Below are 20,981 nucleotides of genomic sequence, written 5' to 3'. Positions count from 1 at the left end.
TCGCGTACTATCAATCACATCGTTCGATATGGGGTTTCATTTAAGGGACGCTTCAACACAAACACATAGGATTTGAAAGGAGCAGAAGCAATTGAGTCAACGGAGACGTGATTAGCAGTTGTTCTGTTTATTTTCCCATATTCCTAAACGATTTCGAGAAAGTGAGAGAGAGAGAGAGATAGAGAGAGAAAGAGAGAGAGAGAAGAAAAAGATCAAACATTTCAAACAAAAACAACAAAATCGTTGCCTTCGGTTGCTATGTTGCTTGGTAACAATGTATTATGCTGCTTGTTATTGGTTTTCAATCGCTAGGTGGTATCCAACAATCGAAGCAGGCGATGTGTATAAGCGTTTTTTAGCGTGTAAGAAAAAGGGCAGCAGGAAAACTTTGCAATCTGCTCGTATCGATTGATAACGATCGGTTGAAAGAAAGTGAACAACTATCAAGCGCTAAGGAATGATTCACTGATAAGTAAACAAACGGACAAGAAAACGTGCAATTCGAATAAAAAATAAACGAAACAATTCTGCAGTGGTGCTAAGGGATGGGATGAAGAAAAGAGAATGATAAAGAAATACACTCTCTAACCACCACCAATTACTTTGCTTGTTGCTCTTAAGCAGTTTCCGTCTTGGCAGTTAATAGCATGTGTTCAAAGTGCGTCAGGAAAGGAAATTAAAAAACACACACACACACACACAAATGCCGCATAGAATTACGAAACTACAAACATTACAAAACAACAATTTACAAAAAGAAAATAAAGAGAAACGAAACAATAAACAAACAGCAGGAGTTCGGATGGAGCGGTGGCTTTAGCAAATGTCCCTTCAAATGGAATTTCGCGAATGCAAACTATTTTTATAATCGTATTACAAACGCAATGCAAATGGGAGAATATAAAACATCTTACAATATATCTATAGCACACACACACACACACACTAATACACTGTAGCGAATGCAAAAGGAAAAGCGCGAAAACATAACAAAATACCGAATAGATGTGTAAAGAGCAACAACAAAAAACGTCCCCCGGTTCGTTTGTCGACTGCATGTGTAAGTTTTTCGTGTGTAATTACTACAACATACGAAAGATCCATAAATCGGTTACATGTGACAAAAAGGATACAAATTGTCGAAATAAAATTGAGAATGGAAGAAAACGGATTGTTTAGTTGAGATGGAAAAGAAAGCTTAAAAACAAGTACCACGTACGCTGGAAGTACGTAACCACGTTTATCAATATTGAATATAAACTCATCTAGTGATGATATGGATCCCCTTGGAGGCCCAGGGCGGAATTATAGTTGGGGCCTCTAATTTTAAAAACGATGAAGGAGGAGGGGGGGGGGGGGGCATTGAGTCCCTTGAAATGATCTGCAACCACATTTGTCCACTTTTCCTATGATAGTCCCGGTGCAAGAGTCGGTTCCTGTCGCGCGTCGATCGATCGATCCGCAAAACATCTTTCGTACGTCCTTGGACCATCATTGCGGGCGGATCCTTCATCTCGCTCAAACTTTCCACCGGCTGATACGGAATTCCATACAAACCATACATACTTTGTTGTAAAGGCAAGAGTGTAATAAAAAAACGAACAAACAAACAAATGAAAATGCTAACAGCAATGCAAATTAATTATTGTCTTTCGACTCTTAAATTCGCGATTTTCGTTTCGCAACAAGTACCATCCGAAAGAATTTTTATTGATAAAACAATACGTAAGTATAATGGGGGTGTATTATTTGATAAACGTGGTTATTTAGGAACATTCTGGTTTAAGAACTCTATCCGCACCATGTCGATCGTTCCACGCACATTATTTTCGTGTCTTGCGCATGCGTTTAAGTCTCCATCAGTCGATGAAAAAAAATGCGTTTCCGAAATTCCATAAAAAATTGCCGTCGTCGTCGGTGGATACGAAATTCCATACAAAACGGGCTGTTTTCAGATTTTCGACACCAAGAGAGCATCCAAAACAAGAGGTAACATGTATGTCCCTGCAGCGTGCATATAGCTGAGCCGCTCTCGCGTGTTAACATTACCCGTGATAGTAGAGTTTCTCACACGTTGGCCATTATTACAGGGTTTTTGGGGACTATATTGACATGTTCCGCGTTCATGTGGTTTGGCTCGTTTTGGTATCTCATACAATTGTTTCATATATCTCATATAATATAATGTAATATATTCATTGGCAAGTTATCGTTGCCAGCAACAACATTCGACGGTCATTCGATAGCTCTACCGAACTTGTCAACGCATATAGCTTTTCCCGAACAAAGCAACACCGAGCTGGACTGGTCAATACATACGACGCCAACCCTGCAACGCACACCATCGCTCTCTTCAAGATCAAGAATCCCCTCCCTCATTCGCATACCTGGCTTATCACGCGAGAGTCTTATCACGCGGTGCTCGCATTTAGGAATCGGCAGCCGATCTCGTTCTCACCATTCGAGCGATACGATCGCCTTGTGTGGTTTTGTGTTGCGTGTGTATGCACAACTGCGTACCGTCGGCTGAAACGAAATTCCATACAAAACCGGCTGTTTTCAGATTTCCAACACCAAGAGAGCATCCAAAACAGGAGCTGACATCAATTCCCCTCCAGTATGCATATAGCTGAGCCGCTCTCGCGTGTTAACATTACCCGTGATAGTAGAGTTTCTCACACGTTGGCCATTATTACAGGGTTTTTGGGGACTATATTGACATGTTCCGCGTTCATGTGGTTTGGCTCGTTTTGGTATCTCATATAATTGTCTCATATATCTCATATAATATAATGTAATATATTCATTGGCAAGTTATCGTTGCCAGCAACAACATTCGACGGTCATTCGATAGCTCTACCGAACTTGTCAACGCATATAGCTTTTCCCGAACAAAGCAACACCGAGCTGGACTGGTCAATACATACGACGCCAACCCTGCAACGCACACCATCGCTCTCTTCAAGATCAAGAATCCCCTCCCTCATTCGCATACCTGGCTTATCACGCGAGAGTCTTATCACGCGGTGCTCGCATTTAGGAATCGGCAGCCGATCTCGTTCTCACCATTCGAGCGATACGATCGCCTTGTGTGGTTTTGTGTTGCGTGTGTATGCACAACTGCGTACCGTCGGCCGGTACGAAATTCCATACAAAACCGGCTGTTTTCAGATTTCCAACACCAAGAGAGCATCCAAATCAGGAGCTGACATCAATTCCCCTCCAGTATGCATATTGCTTATCCGCTCTCGCGTGTTATCATAGCGCGTGATAGAAGGGTTTCTCACACGTTGGCCATGATTACAGGGTTTTTGGGGACTATATTGACATGTTCAGCGTGACGTTGTTTGGCTCGTTTGGTATCTCATTTAATTGTCTAAAAAAATCCAGATATGGCAGGCTTCAATATCCTGAGAATGTCGTGCCGATAAAGAAGAAGGAGTTTGAGTACACTGCATACTTCTCTTGCGTAGCCGTGTAACCGGGCCGATATAGCTAGTCAAATAGAAACAAATGTTTTATATATCCAAGGATATATAAAATCTAAGGATATTTTCGATCAATTTTCTACCTTTTTAATTAGATTATTAGATGCTATAAATTAACTCTGCTGCTAAATTTCCAAAAATCGCACAATCGGCACAAATTGTTTGGGGCCCCCAACACGTCGAGGCCCTGTAGGCGACCGCCTACTCCGCCTACCGTTTGATCCGCCGCTGGATTGAAGAGTTTTATTCCAATGCTAAAGAACAGCACACACGGAGGTTTTCTGATGGTTGAAGACGTTTGTTTATTTCCGGTAACAGTTCACTATGGTCAATCACTATGGTGATTAGATGCGGGGATGGTCAATCACTATGATTAGATGGGATGTGTGTATATGCACTTGTTAATAACACACACCTTCAATGTTAAATGTGTTTTACTATTTTGCATCTCTCTGTTGGACCCTGCGAAAGTTGTTAACAATCCTTAATAACTTAATACTTTACCTAAAGTAATCTTCCGTAAAAATAAGAAAAGAAAAAACCTCTTGTTAAGTGGGAAGTGGGTAAACATCGAATACGTTCCGAAATGTACGATTGTTAATAAACTGCGAACGACGGAGCAACGGTATGGATATTCATCTTTCTTGGTTACTCCCTGTTAATAGTAGTGCTACTACAAAATGGTAGCGCATTCACTATAGCTCGCATTTCATAAGACACCATCTTACTACAGTTGTTGTGCAGTAATAGTTGCGATTCAGCTTAAGCTCTACATACATTTCTCTCTCTCACTCGAATTCTATACATGATAAACAAATTCTTCGAGTTCATTCTTTTGCCTTGCTTGGTTACTTCATATTCTGCAAGATTAGAATTCAATATTTATACAGTAAAACCTAAACAACAACAAAAAAGTTCATAAAGGAAACATCGAATAACACTGACGTAGTATCAGCGCGATTCTATCTAATGGCACGTTCTGTGTGTGCCGCACACTTGGACCTGCTTTTGTGCTCACGATCATCACAACAATCAACTGCCTAAGTACACTTACGCCCTTCTTTAGTGCGATTAGCAACCGTTCGAGGTATTACCGCGTCATCGCACCAGCACCTGCAATCAGGATTCGTTTGCGAGCATGCGATTCGACGATGAGCTACCTCCATCCAATGATTCTACCGTGCCAGTACTATTGCTAGCATGAAGAGCAGGATGAGCCGATCTGGCATTGACCTGTGCATTAGTTGTCGGATCATCCTTTTCCTTCGCTACCGCGGCACTTTTTCTCGCTGCTAAAGCTTCTTCCGGCGGTGCGACCAGCATCATGTTCACCGAGACAAGCAACGGAAACGTTAGCTCCCGATCGAACACAACCAGCTGCGTTTCTTCGTTTTTCTCCAACGATATCGAAAGAATCGGTGTCGTTTGTTGATGTTTAATTTGTCGCAGCTCGTTCAGCGAAGCAAGCGAAACGCGCACCAAAAATTGGCGCGTCACCCGTAAGCTGAGCATACGTTCGTGTTCCGTCCGGTGGTGTCGGCGAATGCGTAACGATCGCGTATCGGACGAGAGTAGCAAATCGAGCCCAAAGTGGAATCCGGTCCAGCGCCACTTGTGCAGCACGTTTTCGTTCAGTATGCGACCGCAACGGATACACGACTCGAGGAAGACTCGATCATCACATTCGATCAGCTTGTCAAGCGATTGATCGATCGTCAGTACACTGTTCCACTGTTGCACCAGTGGTTTGTGAAGCCATTCCTCCGGAATGATGTTGTCCTGCCGCAAGACCCGAATATCGACGTGGTGGTTCAGGAGGTTCTGGAGCCGTAGCGCACGGAAGACACGTTCGTAGGGTACACCTTCGGGTGTACTTAGAAATGGTACGACGCTGGTACGCTCGGAGAAATATCGTTCCTTTGGATGCTCTACACCGTCTGACGGTGACTCGTCGGGGAACAGTTTCAAAGCCATCCAGTAACGGAGCAACGTGTAGACGGTAAATTCCGTTTGTACCACGTACAGATCGGCACTGGATACGAGTTGTTCCATCAGTTCGAAGCTGATCAATCGCAACCACTTCGGTGCGCGATGATAGAAACTGAGTAGATTCACCAGCAACCATCCAAAGGTGGACTGCTTTACCATCTTCACACCGTACTCGCATGCTGCTTCGTAGTACAGGACGGCCGTCTGCAAAACAAAACATATCCGAATTGTTAAATGTAGTGCACGTTTGCGCAATATAGATAAGGCCACAATCCATACCTCCGCATTTGTTGTCTCCACCATTACCTCCGCACAGCGATCGATGAGACTGTCCAGCTGGAAGAGTGTGGCCGTTGCAAGGGTAGAAACAATCTCCTTCGGATCCAGCACCACCTCATCCATATACAATGACCCGAACACCGAATAAAGCGACACGACCGTAATCTTCGGATCGATGATCTCTATATGCACGTAGTCCTCGTCCGCTTCGCGCCACGATCCATTAAACATGCTTGCAAAGTACGGACTCTGGCTGAGATAGACCTTGTGCAGGTGCCACTGTTTACCGAGCGCGTGCACCGTAACGTCCGAGTTGCGTTCCTCCTTAAACAGTGCCTGATAGATGTACTTCGCGGTAGACACTAACTTCTTCCTGTGCGCGCGAGAATGAGAACGGGGAGTTAGTTTATAAGTGCACCGCGCGAGTAGGATTTAGAACTTGGCCTAACGCTTACCTTTTCGGTGTTTGCAGTGATTTATCCAGCAGATCACTTCCATCACCACTTTCGTCAGTGTTTTCGTCTTCACGTTTACGCTTCCGGCCACGCACCGATTGCGACACGCTGCCCAGCTTATTCATCACGTTGCCCATCGCGTTTTGTGGTCCTCTATCTGTCTGCGCGTTGCTTTAAAGTTTGAAAACTTCTAACCTTCTACTTTGCCGTTTTGGAATGATCACTTCTATCTTGGGACGTAACGATTCAGTCCTTCTGTGAATGTTTCATTTCAAAATGGGACCATCGCGTTCTTTCAGCTGGCGATGTGTTAATTGCGGCACCATCAGCAGCTCTTCGCCCGCAGTGTCTGGAAGGGAAAAATTGGAAAGAAAAATGTGTTAAAAAGTGCAGAAACGATCGACTCCAATACGAACCGAAGAATAAGCGAAAACTGGAAAAAAATGCCAGAAGTGCTTGTTAATGGTTTTGGCAAATAAATATGCACCCTTTTGCATACAAGATAGTGGGGTACATGTGTAATTAGCTACCCCATTACCATTAGAATGCACAAAAAGGGTGGTCAACCAGATATCCGTTCACATCGGGAAAACCTTCATTAAAGGCGCACAAAACACACTAATAAAGAATATCTACTCTTGCACAGAGACAAACAAACAAACAAACAATACCGAAGATGGACGACGAGTGTGCACCAGAGCAGCACATTCATTTCCGTCGAGGAAACGGCTGGTAACGGCAAGTGCTAAAAATAAGTCTACCATCGTCTGTATGTTGCTTGGATAGCATATGGATCGAACGATCGACTTCACTGCGCCGTTTTTCTCTCTTTGCTTCTGGAGACATTTCCACATCTCCATGGAGCGTCTTCGTTGCTATGGTGTCGCTTCAGCAAACGTGATCCCATAAAACATGCGACACACGATGAAGCATAATATTGTATGCCAAAGATGGCGAGTTTGAAAAAAACAATTTTGTGGTGGCGTTGTTGCACTTGCCGAAAAAAGAATTGGAATGCAGAAAGTCAAATTGTGCTGTTGGGCTAAGACACGAGGAGAAGAAGAAAATTGGTAAATGGCTAGAATTACTCAAACAAATCACAGTATGCTGTAGGGTAGTGATGGGAAATCTGGAGCGGATTTATGAATCCGTAATACTTCGCTTTTGCGTTGCTTCTCTAGAAGTTTTTTCTTACATTGTGCCTCACTTTTCCATAGCTTTCCTGCATAGCTGAGCATCGACTTTTCCACAAGTTTTTTTCGAATACAGAATACAGAATATTTAATCATTTTTTGATATGTTTTCCATAGCTTACATAGGATTTTTTTATATTCCGCGACATTCCATAAAGAATTTTTTTCAGTTTCGCTTGGACTTTGGTTCCATTAATGTCCTGCATTTAGCCAAAAGATAGAGGATCCCGTTAAATACGTCAGTTTCTTTCAGATGTTTTCGCAATTTTACACATGTTTGCGAGAAGCTTCTCCTACAGTTGCCATAGGAGTATTCCGTTGCTTTCCAGAAAAAAAAATTGTTTAGACATTCCTGTAGTTTTTGGATTAGACAAAAATGGATTTTACCCATCCCTACAGTGGAGTAGCGTGATGATCAGCTTACACTCCGAGACGTGATTCGAATTACTTAAGCATTTGGAATGATTAACATAATCAAACACTTTTCTTCTTGTGGTCCGTACTTTCTTCTTCCATTCCACTGGTGATGTCACTATACCAAACACTTCTGAAGTCAATATCCAATTTAGCAGAAAAACTGTCCCTCCTATGCTATGTCCCCACGGCAGTAGAGTTGTTTGCTCGAAGCAGAATGTGATGTCACCTAACGCATCGTCGTTGTTTAGTGATTAAATATCTGGACAGCCCTTTCAACATTCACTAACCGTATATGCAAGAAATTGATACCGATTTGTAGGTAGCATCCGAACCAGCCATCCACGGTTGGACAAATAAACTGCCCGCGCAATAAAACTACGCGTGAGCAGCAGCTGAGCATACATCCCCCCAAACAGCATGAAGCATAACAACAACACAATGCCAAAATACACACCACTAGCATACATTTATGTTGCGTTTAAACGCACACGTGTGGTGACGACCTCGACCCAACTTTCAAGCAACCCTCTCCCGCTGGGCCAGTTCGGTTCGTTCAATCCATTTTGGGAACGTTTTGAAGGGGGTTTGTTGGTGAATGGTTGCTGCTGCCATTTAGCACAAATACAAACGCATCTTTTGCTTCAGCTTCACAGCATAGATCAGCTGAGACTGAGCCAAGCGGCGTGTGTTTGTGGTGGGAAAAGGTAAACCTCATTGTGCAATGCCCGCAATGGGCCCGTATCGGCTAAACTACAGTGGAAAAAATGCTTCCAACTCCTATGTATGACACCATCCACGACCAAACAAATACGATCGAGAGGCGGGCGTCTGATCTTCGCGAGCTGCGATCGTGATGTCATCGCCTGTGTGGGTGTACCGGAACGCATTGGAGGGAGAAATGCGATTTTATTTACACACAAACCCGCGGGACAGGCCAGCGGCCGACGCATGACGGCATCATCCACTGCCCAGCGAGGTTTTTGGATGGATTGGAAGTACGCGCTGGTATGAACGTTGACGCCCGACGAGCGTGATGATTAAATAACGCATTGCAGTGCTCAAGTATGCACCGCTTATTAAATGATTTGACACACTCCGGATACTGAGGAATTATTGTAATTGTTTGCGCCCTTGTAGTAATCATTGTTGGCCGATGTGAAAAATGGCACGGAATCACATTACAATTCTCAGCACAGCAATGGAAAACGATCGATTAACGCGCATACTGTGTGAGCCAAGGGAGATGCACTTCGGAGGAGCGTTGTTAGGGGCAACGGTAACGGCTTGTACATTTTGGAGAAAAGCTAAAAATAGAACAACCAGATAGTGATGAACAAATGGGACAACTATTCAAAGCGTATAAACATCTGCTTTCAATTGCACCGATTGTCCCTATGGTAAAAAGGTGGGCGTTTACGGACTCCATTTTTTTCCTTTTTTGTAATGGAAACCAAGCAACCGCCTGCAAAGCAGAACCATGCATTTTATGTTCACTTCATCAAACCCATCCCCGGGGGATCTGAGGCTTTTTCCGATTTCGTCTTACCAGGCCAGGCAATTTGCGCAACCACGGTTTGTTGTCAGGCTGGTTAGCAATGAACTTATTGCAATCACCGCTTCAAATCCTTTGGACGAAGGTTCGACATTCCTTATCTGTTCGCTATATGTCACAGATGGTGTGCGGTTGGGGAAGCAGTCAGAACGATAGCAAAACGAGATCATACGATCACGTTCCAATGGTCAACACAACACAATCATTCTCGATGAACATTTTCCCTCAAAGCTTATCGAAGTGAAAAAAGGCATCTTCTTTTGCACAAAACGTAAACTAATCTCCAATCTGTTGTATCCCCATCCACTCGAGCAAACGGATTTGTTTTCTATCTCTCCGTTCTAATAATAAATTGTGATACTATGAGATGATGTACACTGGGGGTTTCTTGCACTTTAACTTACTTTTACACTATTTTTCTTATGCTGAGTTTAGTTTGTCGCACACCACAGACTTTGTCTTTTGTGATAATTTAACCGATTGGACTGCTTCTCTTCTTTTACAGCAACACAGATGTACCCCGTATCGATTGCGCTATTCTTTTTACTTCCTGCACCCGTGTTGTGACATCATGTTTGTTTACCTAGTGCACAAACCGACGGAAATTACGTCTTATTTTCCTTCACATCCGCGTCCACCACGCACTTCACGCTATGAATGAAACTCGGCACGGGAAAAGCGCACGAGCCGACGTCTGTACCAGCTTTGTTCCGTTCCGCAAATGAATATCAAAACAAAAGCGACACTCACCATGGAAACCTGCTGGACATGCTAGGTGACATTCGCATGACGTTTGATACAACAAATTATTTTTGTAAATTATTGGTTATGTTTTTTAATCAGAAATTGAAGCCTTTTTGCTGTATTTCTAATCTGCATCCGATAATAATCGTCTGAAACCCCTAGGCAATAGATAGATAATATATCAAAATGATTATTCTGTACAAATAGTCCAATTTATAATTAAATTTTCATCCTAGTACATTCTTTTCCGAAAGCAACGAAAATAAATGATTTTAATTCCAAGTTATCGTTATATACATTTGTTAAATACACTTCTAAAAGGAAAACACTTTTGAAAAAGGCCACTATTAAGCCTTTCCATTCATTTCGTTTTTCTATTTAAAAAATGCTGCCACGTTTGCTGTGTCCGGCGTAGCAGCATTTCAGCATGCATTCTGTACATTGCATCTTCTGCGCGATTACTGTAAAGAGACTGTAAAAATGTAATATTCCATTACTTTCTCACAATATTGCTTTCCCAATTACTGCACAAACACACGAATACCGTTTCCTTTTTCCAAGTAGATTACACGAATTTATTCTGTATCTAAACGAGTTGTTCCTTCCGACCGACGGAGCAGAAACTGATGAATGTTGTTGTTCTTCCAGTCGCTACCGGTTCCATTCTGCCAAGACGATGCGCATACCCGCGCTACAATTAGGATGTGTAGCATCGCTGAAATGCTCGATGTTTTCATGCTGTGTGTGGCACAACATGCGATCGCTTTTCTTAACACAGTAACACACACTACACAACTCGGATCTTCTCCTGATCGCACACGGCACCTCACACACATCACAGAGGCCGCGGTCGAAAATCACACGTCGCGCGCAGATCGAATGTATAAACTCGTACTACCCTACTTCTTATCATTCGCCCACCCAGTTCCACATCACTGCCGAGAGCGGTTGTGTGTCGGAGTCTTTGTAAAGTAGTTGCTTAGAAACGGAGCTTCTGGAAGAACCACTTGTTCTTGCCGGTCTTGTGTCGCTCCTCGAACTTGCAACGGATCTGGTTGCGAGCCTTCTTCCGCTTGGCCGGATCCTTCATGTCGGCAGCGGTGTATTTGCTATCCAGGCTCACGTCCGGCACGCTGTAACGCGTCGGCATCAGATGGTTGTAGTTCAGCATCTGCAGGCGAATAGAAACATAAGCATTTCAAAGTTGCTCTTGCCTCGTTTGTTTTCTTCATTGTCTTACTTACCTTGATGAATGGCTTGATCTTGCAACGCTTGTGGATACGATCCTTGCTCATCGTTCGCGTCACGCGCCGTGGGTAGCGGTCGATGCCGGCAACCAGAGCCTGGCCGAACTGCTTGTCCGACGTACCGTCATCGAACGTCTTCATGATGATTGCCTTGCGACCGGCGTACCGTCCACCAAGGACGAGTACCACCTTTCCAGTTTTCATAATCTTACCCATAATGGCCTGTTAGAAAACGGATCGTGAAAATTAACACGTTAATAATAGGCCATCGAACACACACCGTTGCAAATTGCAAAAACCGAGTGAAAAGGAAACGAAACACCGAATGGTACACGCGATCGCCGACGACACACACGAGTGTCACCACAAACAACCCTCAACAACACCGTACGCAACCTTTATACACTCCGTTTTCGCGTACAAATCACCCAAACGTTGCGGTTCCTGCATGGATTTTAACGCATCGAACCTTCCTCTTTCATATTTCCTTCATTTTCACTCGATTTTATTGCGCTTTGCAGCGTTTTGGATGCCGATTTTACTTACTTAGTGAAATGCGTTTCACTGGCACTGATGGCCGACCGGAAAAAGAACCTGAAAGAGATGGCACGCGTTGACGTTTATGTTTGCCATTTTCGCCCGGAAATTACGATTTCGCCCGTAACTGACAAGCCATTTGACAGGTCGAATGCTTGATTGCATACCAACTGTATAACAGTGCTTTTGGGGGGAATAAATATCAAATATTTAATTTGAATTTGAATGTAACAATGGTGGGAAAATGATTTAACCTCAGAAGAATATTAACCTAAGTTATAGTAAAAATATAGTATTACCTGAACGAACTGTGTGGAGTTAATATTGCAAATGACATTTTAAATAAATCGAGAACAGTATAACTCCTTCTTACAATATATACATGTTCTTTATTTTAGTTTGAACTTATTGAAACAAATTCAATCAATTTCGGTGAATCAATATTATGCACATCACGATGCTTAAATTGAAGCGGAAATAATTCCGTGCTGTTAGGTCATTTTTAGTTCTGCAACCTTTTGACTCTTGTCCATACTTTTGGTGACTAATAGCATGACTGAAAAGTCGCTCTCGCGCGTATTGTGCTCTTCATACTTTATGAACCATATTGATCGACGCTATAACAGCGTGAAACTTAGAATTTAACAAGGAATCATAAGTTCCGCAAACCGGACACATTTACGCATTAACGTTAACACTTAACATTAAAGTGCAACATTTGAATAATCCGGCTCGTTTTCACCACGAACGTAAATCGGTCCATGTTTGGCCATGTACTTTTTGATAAATTCACGCGCCTTCGTTTTAACGGAATCCGTCACTTCCAGTTCGTGCACAGTATTGTCGCAGTGCTTTAATTCCTTCAACATTACGAAATGTGTAAGCTGGAAAAGGAAAGATGAAAATGATCATAATTTAAACTAATACATTTGGAGTGGCCGTGGGTTAAAATTGTATCATTACCTTTCGTGCAAGATGCTTGAAATCTTCCGTGTTGGTAATACGACCCAACGGACAGTTGTCCTTCCGATAGCCGCTGAGGTGTTGCACAATCACGCCCGCAATGTCGACACGGAATTTTTCCTTAATTTTCTTCGCTTCCTCATTGTTCAAATCACTCTTGCTCGACTTTTTACGTTTCGCCAACTTGGCCAACGCCGCGGCAGCTGTACTTGAGCCATCGGTACTCTGCACAGGTGTCACTCCTCCCACACCACTAGATGATGCCCCAGTCCCTCCTCCTCCATCACCACCGCCACCACCACCCGCAATCTCGCTTGTCTCTTCTGCTGATTTGCGCTTCTTGCCCAGCCGCTGCTGCACCTTCTTCCACTCTTCGTACGGTGAGATCTTTTTCTTTTTGGTCAGTATATCAAGCTCATCCACGATGCACTTGTCCTCGACGATCTTGTGCGAAACGACGAGATCATCGTCCATCAGCGAACCATCACCGGCGACACCTACACCCACACCGATGCCACTGCTACCGGACACATCTGTCGCCGTCGTATTCGCCGCCAGCGATGCTTTATCCAGCGGACCACCGAATGGATTATCGGCAAGCGATTTGGAGAACACACTTCGAGCCCGCAACCGCTTCGCTTCTTCCTTTCGTTTGCGCAGCTTTTCCTTCGTTTCTTTGTACCGCTTCATTTCCATCTGGCCGTACTGCTTGTCCTCCTCCGTTCGGGGCTAAAATGTAAAGGATAACACATGCAAACGTAAGCTCTACGTGCAAAGGCAACCATTAAACGCCGCGTTACACTCACACTAATGATGCGGGCCTGCACCAGTTTTGTGCTGTGTTTCTTTTTCCTCCTTGGTAGCAACTGTTGCAAGGTGGCCTCATCGGGCGTGCTGGTGTTCGTAGCAGTTTCGCCAAATATTTCCTCCAGGGTTAGCATTTGCGGTGAACCTTCGCCGGATTCGCGCTTCACTGACACCTTCGACATATCGTCATTCATGTCGTCCGGTTTCGCCAAGACATCATCTGTTGGTAAATTACATATGAGAGATTCGTTTAGAATGTGTCTTGCACTTTGTCCGTATTGTATGTAATATAATGATGAACCTTACCCAAATTAAAGCTCGACTGCTGTTTACGTTTCTTTTTCAGCAACTGTTCCATCTGTATGACCAGTTCCTCTTCGCTCGAATCACACGTGTCGGTCGTGCTGGAGTCCGAGCTGATCGAAAAGTCCTCGTCTGCAAAGGCACCCACCGCTCGGCCCGGCTTCTTTGGTGGTTCCCATTGCGGGACGCGCTCCTTAACGTGGAAGTAATAAATCCGTCCAAACGGATCGATCGCAAAGCGCCAGTAGGGTGGTAACTTCATCGGAGGCAGCTCATAATCATCCGGATTCGTCGACATCGGTGGCGGTTGGATCTTGAAGTACGCATGGCTGGGTGGTGTCGGCAGGAGCCGATCGTCCTCGGAAAAGTATTCACCGGTAGCCGGGTTCATGCGCACCGGAATGTCCATCGGTGCGGTCATGTGCGGATTCAGCCCGAATCGTAAGCATGCATTCTCATGCATCATCCACATCTCCTTTTTGCGCCTTTCCGCCTCCTCGTGGGCTACCTTCATCTCGAACAGATGTCGCCGCTGCTGCTTGGACATATTGTCCTGCTTCAGTGGAACATAGCCTCCCACACCGGGCACACCCGGCGGTGGTCTTTTCAGCTTACTGTTCAACCCATACGGACCATCGCGATCGTCCAGTGAGCGACGTCGTTTGGGCTCGCTGCCACGCAACCCTCGACTGTCGCCCCACCCGCGGCCATCCCGATGACGGTGGTGCTTTTCATCCTTCTCGTCATTTTCCAGGCCCAATGCCTGGTACCGCATATCCGCTTCCCGTTCGTGCTCCTTCATCTGCTCGATACGTTCCTTCTTCGGAATGCGGAACACTTCCTTCAGGTTCATCCAGCTAATTAGCAGCTTGCAGCAAAGAATGCGAATCTGCGTGCCAAGCCGTTGCTCTTCCGGCGCATTCTCGTCCTCCGGTTCGGGGATCTTTATGTCGGACAGCAGAACGCTGGCGGCGATTGAATCTGATGCGGTTGATACTGCTGCTGCTGCCGCTGCTGCAGCAGCCGCAGCGGCCGCGGCAGCGGCTTTCTCCTTATTTTCCACCTCCTTATCGCACGTGCTGATAATTTCTTTCAATTTCCCCAAATCAGCCAGCTTCAACAGTTCGGGCATGTTTTTCAGTACCTCCACACTTCCGAGCACGTCCTTTTTCGATGCTTGCTGCTGTTGTCTTTCGGCTGCTGCCTGGTTGCTGCTATCACTTCCCGCACCATTACTATTGTCACTCGGTGAGCTAGTGCGCGATACTTCCTTGTCGCTCTTCTCAACCGTCACTGGAACCGGCACTGGTTCCTCCTTCGGCACTGTGTGTCCGACCGAATGCTTTCCTTTCTCTACACGGGCCCACTTTTCTACAGTGTGCAGTATTTTGCTGTCCTTCAGCATCGTCTTGTTAGAGATGGGCAACCCGTCCAGCGTGTCCAAAATTTGTATGCGGAACTTGAGATCTTCGATCGATTCGGTTGACTCGCAGATCCAACCGTACAGCAACCGCAGCCCATGGTAATCAAGGAACAGACGGCGACAGGGTAGCTCACCGCTCTGCAGCAACGTCAGCAGTCGGCTGCGTGATTTGATATCCTTCGCGCGCACCATCAAACGCGACAGTTTCAGTGTGTGCGCCTGGTTCTTCAGGCCCGTCTTTAGCAGGTTATTAATTTCTTCATCCAGATCTGGATCTTCGTGGATTTCGAGACGACGCTTCTTGCGAATCGTTGTACGTTTCTTGCGCGCTTTTTTCGCTTTCACCGGTAGCGCCGCGAGTGCTGCAGCGCTCGATCCAATGCCCGACTCTAGCTCAGATTTTAATCCATCACCTCTTTCGTTAGTTGCTGTTGCTAGGGCCGCCTTTGAGGCTTTACCACCGGATTGAGCCGACACCTCGTCTAAGGCTGCCGTTCCATCCTGATCATGCTTATGGCCTTCTCCCTCTTCCTCGCTCTCTTCCTCTTCCTCACCCTCGTCCTCTTCATCATCATCGTCTACCTCTTCGTAGTCCGAGTCACCGCCCTCTCCCGTTGGTTTCGCGCCGATCCAACCGCGACAGGTTTCCGCCTCGCAGTAACACTTTTGCGCCTTCCGTCCGTATCGCTGGAACTGATAATCGAACGTGATCTCCTCACCGGGCAGGATGTATTTCGTGCAGAAGAAACCGATGCGCAGCTCACCGTTAACAGTCCACTTTTGCGTTTCGGCGTTCGGATCGCACGAATGGTTGATGAACCGCGAGATATTGCCCTTGGTGGTGGCGTCAATGATCCCATCGCTCCGCAGTGCCATGAAGTAGTAGTGCTTGTTTTTTTCGCGCGAGTATGCCTCGGCCCGTTCGTCGAACTGCGCACTGTTCAGCACCTCACCCACGTACTCCATGATGAACTCCCCGGGTGCGATCGGTGTGCTCGCCTGTATGCCGAAGCCCTTCTTCTCCGTCCGGAACACTTGGCAGTGAGCATACTCCTGTCGCTGAAACCGACGGTTTGTGCACCGGTCTCCAACCGTACAGCGTGATCCACACTCGATCATCAGCAGCCGATTGAGACAGTCCTCTCCACACCCGTGTTCGCCCCGTTCGATCTCCTCCGACGTGAGAAAACAATCACAGGTCATCTTTTTCGCTTCCTTACTCACAATCCGATCGCTGTGGTAGATGTTCTCGCGTATCGTCTCGAACCGACTTAGCTTTTCTTCCATATCGCGCAGATACTCTTCCGAAAGTTCCACATTCACACTATCTCCTTCGTTGGCAATTACGGGCCATGCTGGACCACTAGCACTACCAGCGCCACCACCTGCCAGTAGATGGCTACCTTGCATTCCCAGCTCTCCCATCGAATATCCTACATCGCTAACACCGCCCGCCGGAGCTGCATACGCGTCATATCCGATCGGAATATTCGATTTCTTCATTAGTCTGTCCTTATCACGCACCAATCCATGACCACTCGTGCGTTGTTTCTGCGAACTGATCGTCTTGATGCGTGTAGAGCGACGGATAACTCCATCATCAATGTAGCTTTCCACTAATCGTACCTTGTCGACTCGCTGTGATTCACGGTCCTGATCGCGAACTGTTTGAACCATTGGTACTGCTGTTCCACTACTTGCTGCAATCGTTTCTTCGCAGGACATCACATCAAATGGCGAACTAGCACTGCTGCGAACTCCGGAATCATCTTCTGATGGCAAGCCACCACTAGAAAGGAAGGTGCCTTCGTTGTCCGACAATCCTGCCATCGATTCCGAGCGTAGCGTTTCCGCCTCGCTAAATATTTCCTCCTCCTCTATTTCCGCTTTAGTTGCGATAGGATGTCTCAATTCTTCTGATTCTGCTTTAGTGTCAACTGACACTGGCTCAAGGGCGGGTGGTTCTTCTTTCAGCGAAAGAATTATTTCTTTCTCCTCTTCCTTAATTTCGACCACCTCAGGTATTGCTATTTCCGCTGGCTTTGTTACGCATGGTGGCGGCGCCTGGTCTGTTTCGGTGGTCGCCATTACAATTTCCTCCGATTTGTACATCTTTAACGAGGCTTTCGTGACGATTTTGGGCGCTTCGGGAGACGTTTTATGGATATCAGCGAGCTGCTTTTCATTCGAGATTTTATCCGTAACGGGCGCAACAGTTTGTTCCTCGATTTTCTTATGCGGACTTTCTATAACGCGTTTCTCTACCGAGGCGGTAGCCTTTTCCAAAGGAACGTCGACGCTTTTCGATTTGGATGAATCTCGTTTATCTTTCGATTTGGATTTCTTCGTTAGCGAACGATCTCGGTGGGTTTCCTCTTGCAAAAAACCACCGGCCATGCTTTTTCGACTACGATCCTTCTCCGCTTCGGTGCGATGTTTCTCTTCCTCTACCTTCGGACGATTCGATTTTTGGATGGTGCTACTTCCGCTCGCACCAAACTCCAACTTACGCGACACTATTTCGGAGGAGGGTGATGATTTCGAGCTCTTGTGCTTATGTTCCTTGCTATGCTTATGTTCCTTGCGATGAGATGAAGATGAAGACGAAGAATCATCGCGTTCTTTCGTCTCTCCGCGTCGGCGAGAATCATCGGTCGATTTACGGGATATCGGTTGCAGTTCCAGTGCGATCAGTTCCGATTCAAAACATTTTTTCGGTTTATCCGGACGCGGTGGAACCACCGAAAATCGTTTCTTGCTGTTCGAGCCGCTTTCTGCTGAACCGCTCGTATCCTTTGGTTCCGCAATAACCGTCGTTTCGGTTGATTTTTTGTCCGCATGTTTCTTTTTAGCCTTCTCTTCGCTCGTTGAAATATTTACGTTCCCTTCACGCTCCGCACCATGTTTATCCGAAGACGCCTTATCGAAGCTAAGCTTTCGATCATCTTTTGAACGTCCCGAATCATTTCCGTGCCGTCGATCGTGTTTATCTTCATTGCGTTCCTTCGATCGTGTTCTCTTGCGATTGTCCTCCTCCAATCGCTTCTTTTCCCTTTTACGCGGGTCGCGCGATCGTTCCTCATCGTGAGTGGACTTTTCTGAACGATGTTTGTCCTTGCTAGCAGGAGAATCCTTGGACAGCCGTTCTTTTCCTGGACTCTTCTTTACTGTGCCCACATCACTCGGCTTCGTCTCCTGTTCTCGCTTTTCTTTCTTGGGAACTTCTTGTTTTAGCGAATGATCCTCTCGCTCAGATTTGTCTACATCCACGGAGATTTTCCGATCATGTTTTACAGTTTTCATTTCTTTTGTCGGGACGTGTGCATCGGATTCTGTTTTCGTTATATCATCTGACTTTTGTTCTTCCATCGGTTTTTCAGGTTGAATACGAAAATCCAGTTGATTGTCTGTTGGCAATGACCGAGACGTGCTACCCTCTTCTCCGATACTCTTCTCCACAAGCGCATTTTCAACCCGTGGCTCAGGCTCTACAAATGCGGCCTTTGAAGACACTTTGGTGGTTGGTACTGCATGCTCGATTGGGGGATACACTTTATCGACAGTTTCTTTTTCTTGCATACCTTCATTTAGTGTGGATTGAATTGGTTCACTTTGCGTCAAATTCTGCTCTACTGCTGGCACAATCGTTACTCCCTTAGCTTGAGGTATCTCGTGGACATTTTCCGTAGCAACAGTCACAATCTCTGCAGACTCTTCCATCGGCAATGTTGTATCTTCTGGAGCTACTTCATTAGCCCCATCTTGAACCAACGCTTCATCGTTAGTATTGCTTCTGCTTGTTCCTGCTCCTCTGGTAGCTCCTCTTCCTCGGCTTCCACGCCCTCCACGGCTACCTCGACCACCGCGACTACCGCGACCACCTCTCGATCCACGTCCTCCACGACTACCACGTCCACCCCGACTACCTCTACCGGACGACGGTCTCTCCAATGAATCGTTGATTATTTCATCAGCTTGCAGCAAAATTATATCTTCATCATCGACAACCGGTTCTTGGACGCTAGTCGGCTCTGTTTCGGCAGCAGAATCATCCAACTTCGCATCTAAAAGAGAGTTGGCAGCGTGAGAAGTTTTGTACGATCGTCTGATGAACGTAGAACCAGCCGGACGTTCCGATTCACTGCTTGTCAAACCTCCCCGAGGTTTTCTACCCTTTGCGCCGGTGCTCACAGGAACGGTAATTTCGCTAAGTTCCTGCGAGCTGGAGCTGTGTATGCTATCGTCATCGCCAAACACTGTTCCATCGATCCGCAGTGAGATTAACGTGTTATTCCGCTCTTCGGGTTGCGGGAGCTGAATGGTCTCATCGGCTGGATCAACGGTCGCTATATCCAGTATGGTGTTGACGACCGATCTCTTTTTTCTACCCCGCTTGGCACTAGTCGCTCCCACACGAACCATCGCCGATGTTGTCGGTGTTACATCGCTGACCCCCCCTTCATACGGCGTTACGGTGGGAAAGGATGTTCGCTGCTGTTTGCTTGTTCCTGGCTGTAGTCCGCTAATCGACGGTACTCTTTTCGGTGACTTCACGCTGGAATAGGTACGCACGGGCTGTTGTGCAAAGAATAACGTCGATAAATTCGAAGAACTTGCTTGCCCATCCCAGTCGGACGTGTACGTTACCTGATTCATCGGCAGCAGTGCATCCACAACAAAGTCGCGGAATTTGTTCGTTGCCTTTACCTGCCTTTTCGATTTCCTCGTACCAGCAGCACTGTCCGCTGCGTCGGTTTCACCACCAACAGTCTCGTCCTCGATGTACACCAACGTTTCTCCGTCCACCAGTACCGTTCTACTGGTGCCATCATCTACTACGGCCTCCTCTGTAATGACAATTGTCTCACCTTGAATTGTATCGCACTCCAGCAGCTGCACTTCCTCAGACATCGCTTCGGTCGTGCTCTCTTCCTGCACCACAACGGAATCGTGTCCGTCCGTTCCCTCGAGGGATTTGCTCGTCTCTTCGTCCAATATCTCAATCATTTCCACCATCTGGTCCTCACCGTCACCGAAAGTATGCTCGTCGTTTGATTGCGACACGGGCGTTTCCACGCTCTGCAAGATTGTGCTACTCCGTGCACCGCGTCCACGTCCGCCTCGGGCTGCACCTCTACCCCTCTTTCGACCGCGGCCAACATTGGACACCAAAATTTCCTGCACCGGCGTGACAGATTCGGAACGCCCACCGCTATCACTGCTGCGGCTTCTACTGTCGGATGATTCTCCGGCCAACTCTATCGTTCTTCCTCCAGCGGGCATCTTTGATACGGATCCGCGCTTACGCCCCATCGTATCGAATGGCTAATACGAGTTGATTTAACTGGCCTGATGAGGTTTAAGATGCTTTACACTTGCGCTGGAAAAACACATCACATACTGAGCACTCTGTTTTTCTGAGGATGGCCGCCGTGTTTGGCTTCTGTTTGTTAGTTCTGACATGAAATCTATGAAGGCAGCGAAAAACAATCTCGTATGTAAAGCCGCGGTTACACTGTATCGTCTGTTGTCACATGCGCTGAATGTTTGCTGAAAACGACCGGCTTTTTGACAGTTGACTGAA

At 46.2% G+C, this 20,981-nt stretch overlaps 3 protein-coding genes across 4 annotated transcripts; all 3 read right to left on the bottom strand.

Annotated features, from left to right (window-relative positions):
• Window positions 1-3,780: 3,780 nt before the first annotated feature.
• On the bottom strand, window positions 3,781-10,087 carry LOC128309883 (protein germ cell-less). Of its 2 annotated transcripts, none has more exons than XM_053046374.1 (4): window positions 9,957-10,087; window positions 6,212-6,560; window positions 5,757-6,129; window positions 3,781-5,681 (listed from the first exon to the last, which is right to left on the bottom strand). In XM_053046374.1, the coding sequence occupies exons 2-4, from the start codon at window positions 6,346-6,348 to the stop codon at window positions 4,608-4,610; spliced, it is 1,584 nt and encodes a 527-aa protein (XP_052902334.1). In that variant the 5' UTR covers window positions 6,349-6,560; window positions 9,957-10,087; the 3' UTR covers window positions 3,781-4,607. The 2 variants fall into 2 exon arrangements, with proteins under 2 accessions (XP_052902334.1, XP_052902333.1); XM_053046373.1 differs by having other exon boundaries at window positions 9,778-10,080.
• Window positions 10,088-10,660: 573 nt separating this feature from the next.
• On the bottom strand, window positions 10,661-11,986 carry LOC128305931 (60S ribosomal protein L27). The gene is made up of 3 exons (XM_053043576.1): window positions 11,911-11,986; window positions 11,362-11,586; window positions 10,661-11,288 (listed from the first exon to the last, which is right to left on the bottom strand). The coding sequence occupies exons 2-3, from the start codon at window positions 11,578-11,580 to the stop codon at window positions 11,097-11,099; spliced, it is 411 nt and encodes a 136-aa protein (XP_052899536.1). The 5' UTR covers window positions 11,581-11,586; window positions 11,911-11,986; the 3' UTR covers window positions 10,661-11,096.
• Window positions 11,987-12,343: 357 nt separating this feature from the next.
• LOC128304222 (probable histone-lysine N-methyltransferase CG1716) lies at window positions 12,344-20,710 on the bottom strand. The gene is made up of 4 exons (XM_053041417.1): window positions 13,978-20,710; window positions 13,671-13,891; window positions 12,865-13,593; window positions 12,344-12,785 (listed from the first exon to the last, which is right to left on the bottom strand). Exons 1-4 carry the CDS (start codon window positions 20,708-20,710, stop codon window positions 12,606-12,608), a joined length of 7,863 nt encoding a protein of 2,620 aa, XP_052897377.1. The 3' UTR covers window positions 12,344-12,605.
• Between the last annotated feature and the right edge of the window lie 271 nt (window positions 20,711-20,981).

The sequence above is a fragment of the Anopheles moucheti genome, chromosome 2, assembly GCF_943734755.1.
Source record: "Anopheles moucheti chromosome 2, idAnoMoucSN_F20_07, whole genome shotgun sequence".
Taxonomy (NCBI): Eukaryota; Metazoa; Arthropoda; class Insecta; order Diptera; family Culicidae; genus Anopheles; species Anopheles moucheti.
Note: the sequence above shows the minus strand (reverse complement) of the source record. Positions and strands in the feature narration are given on the sequence as shown.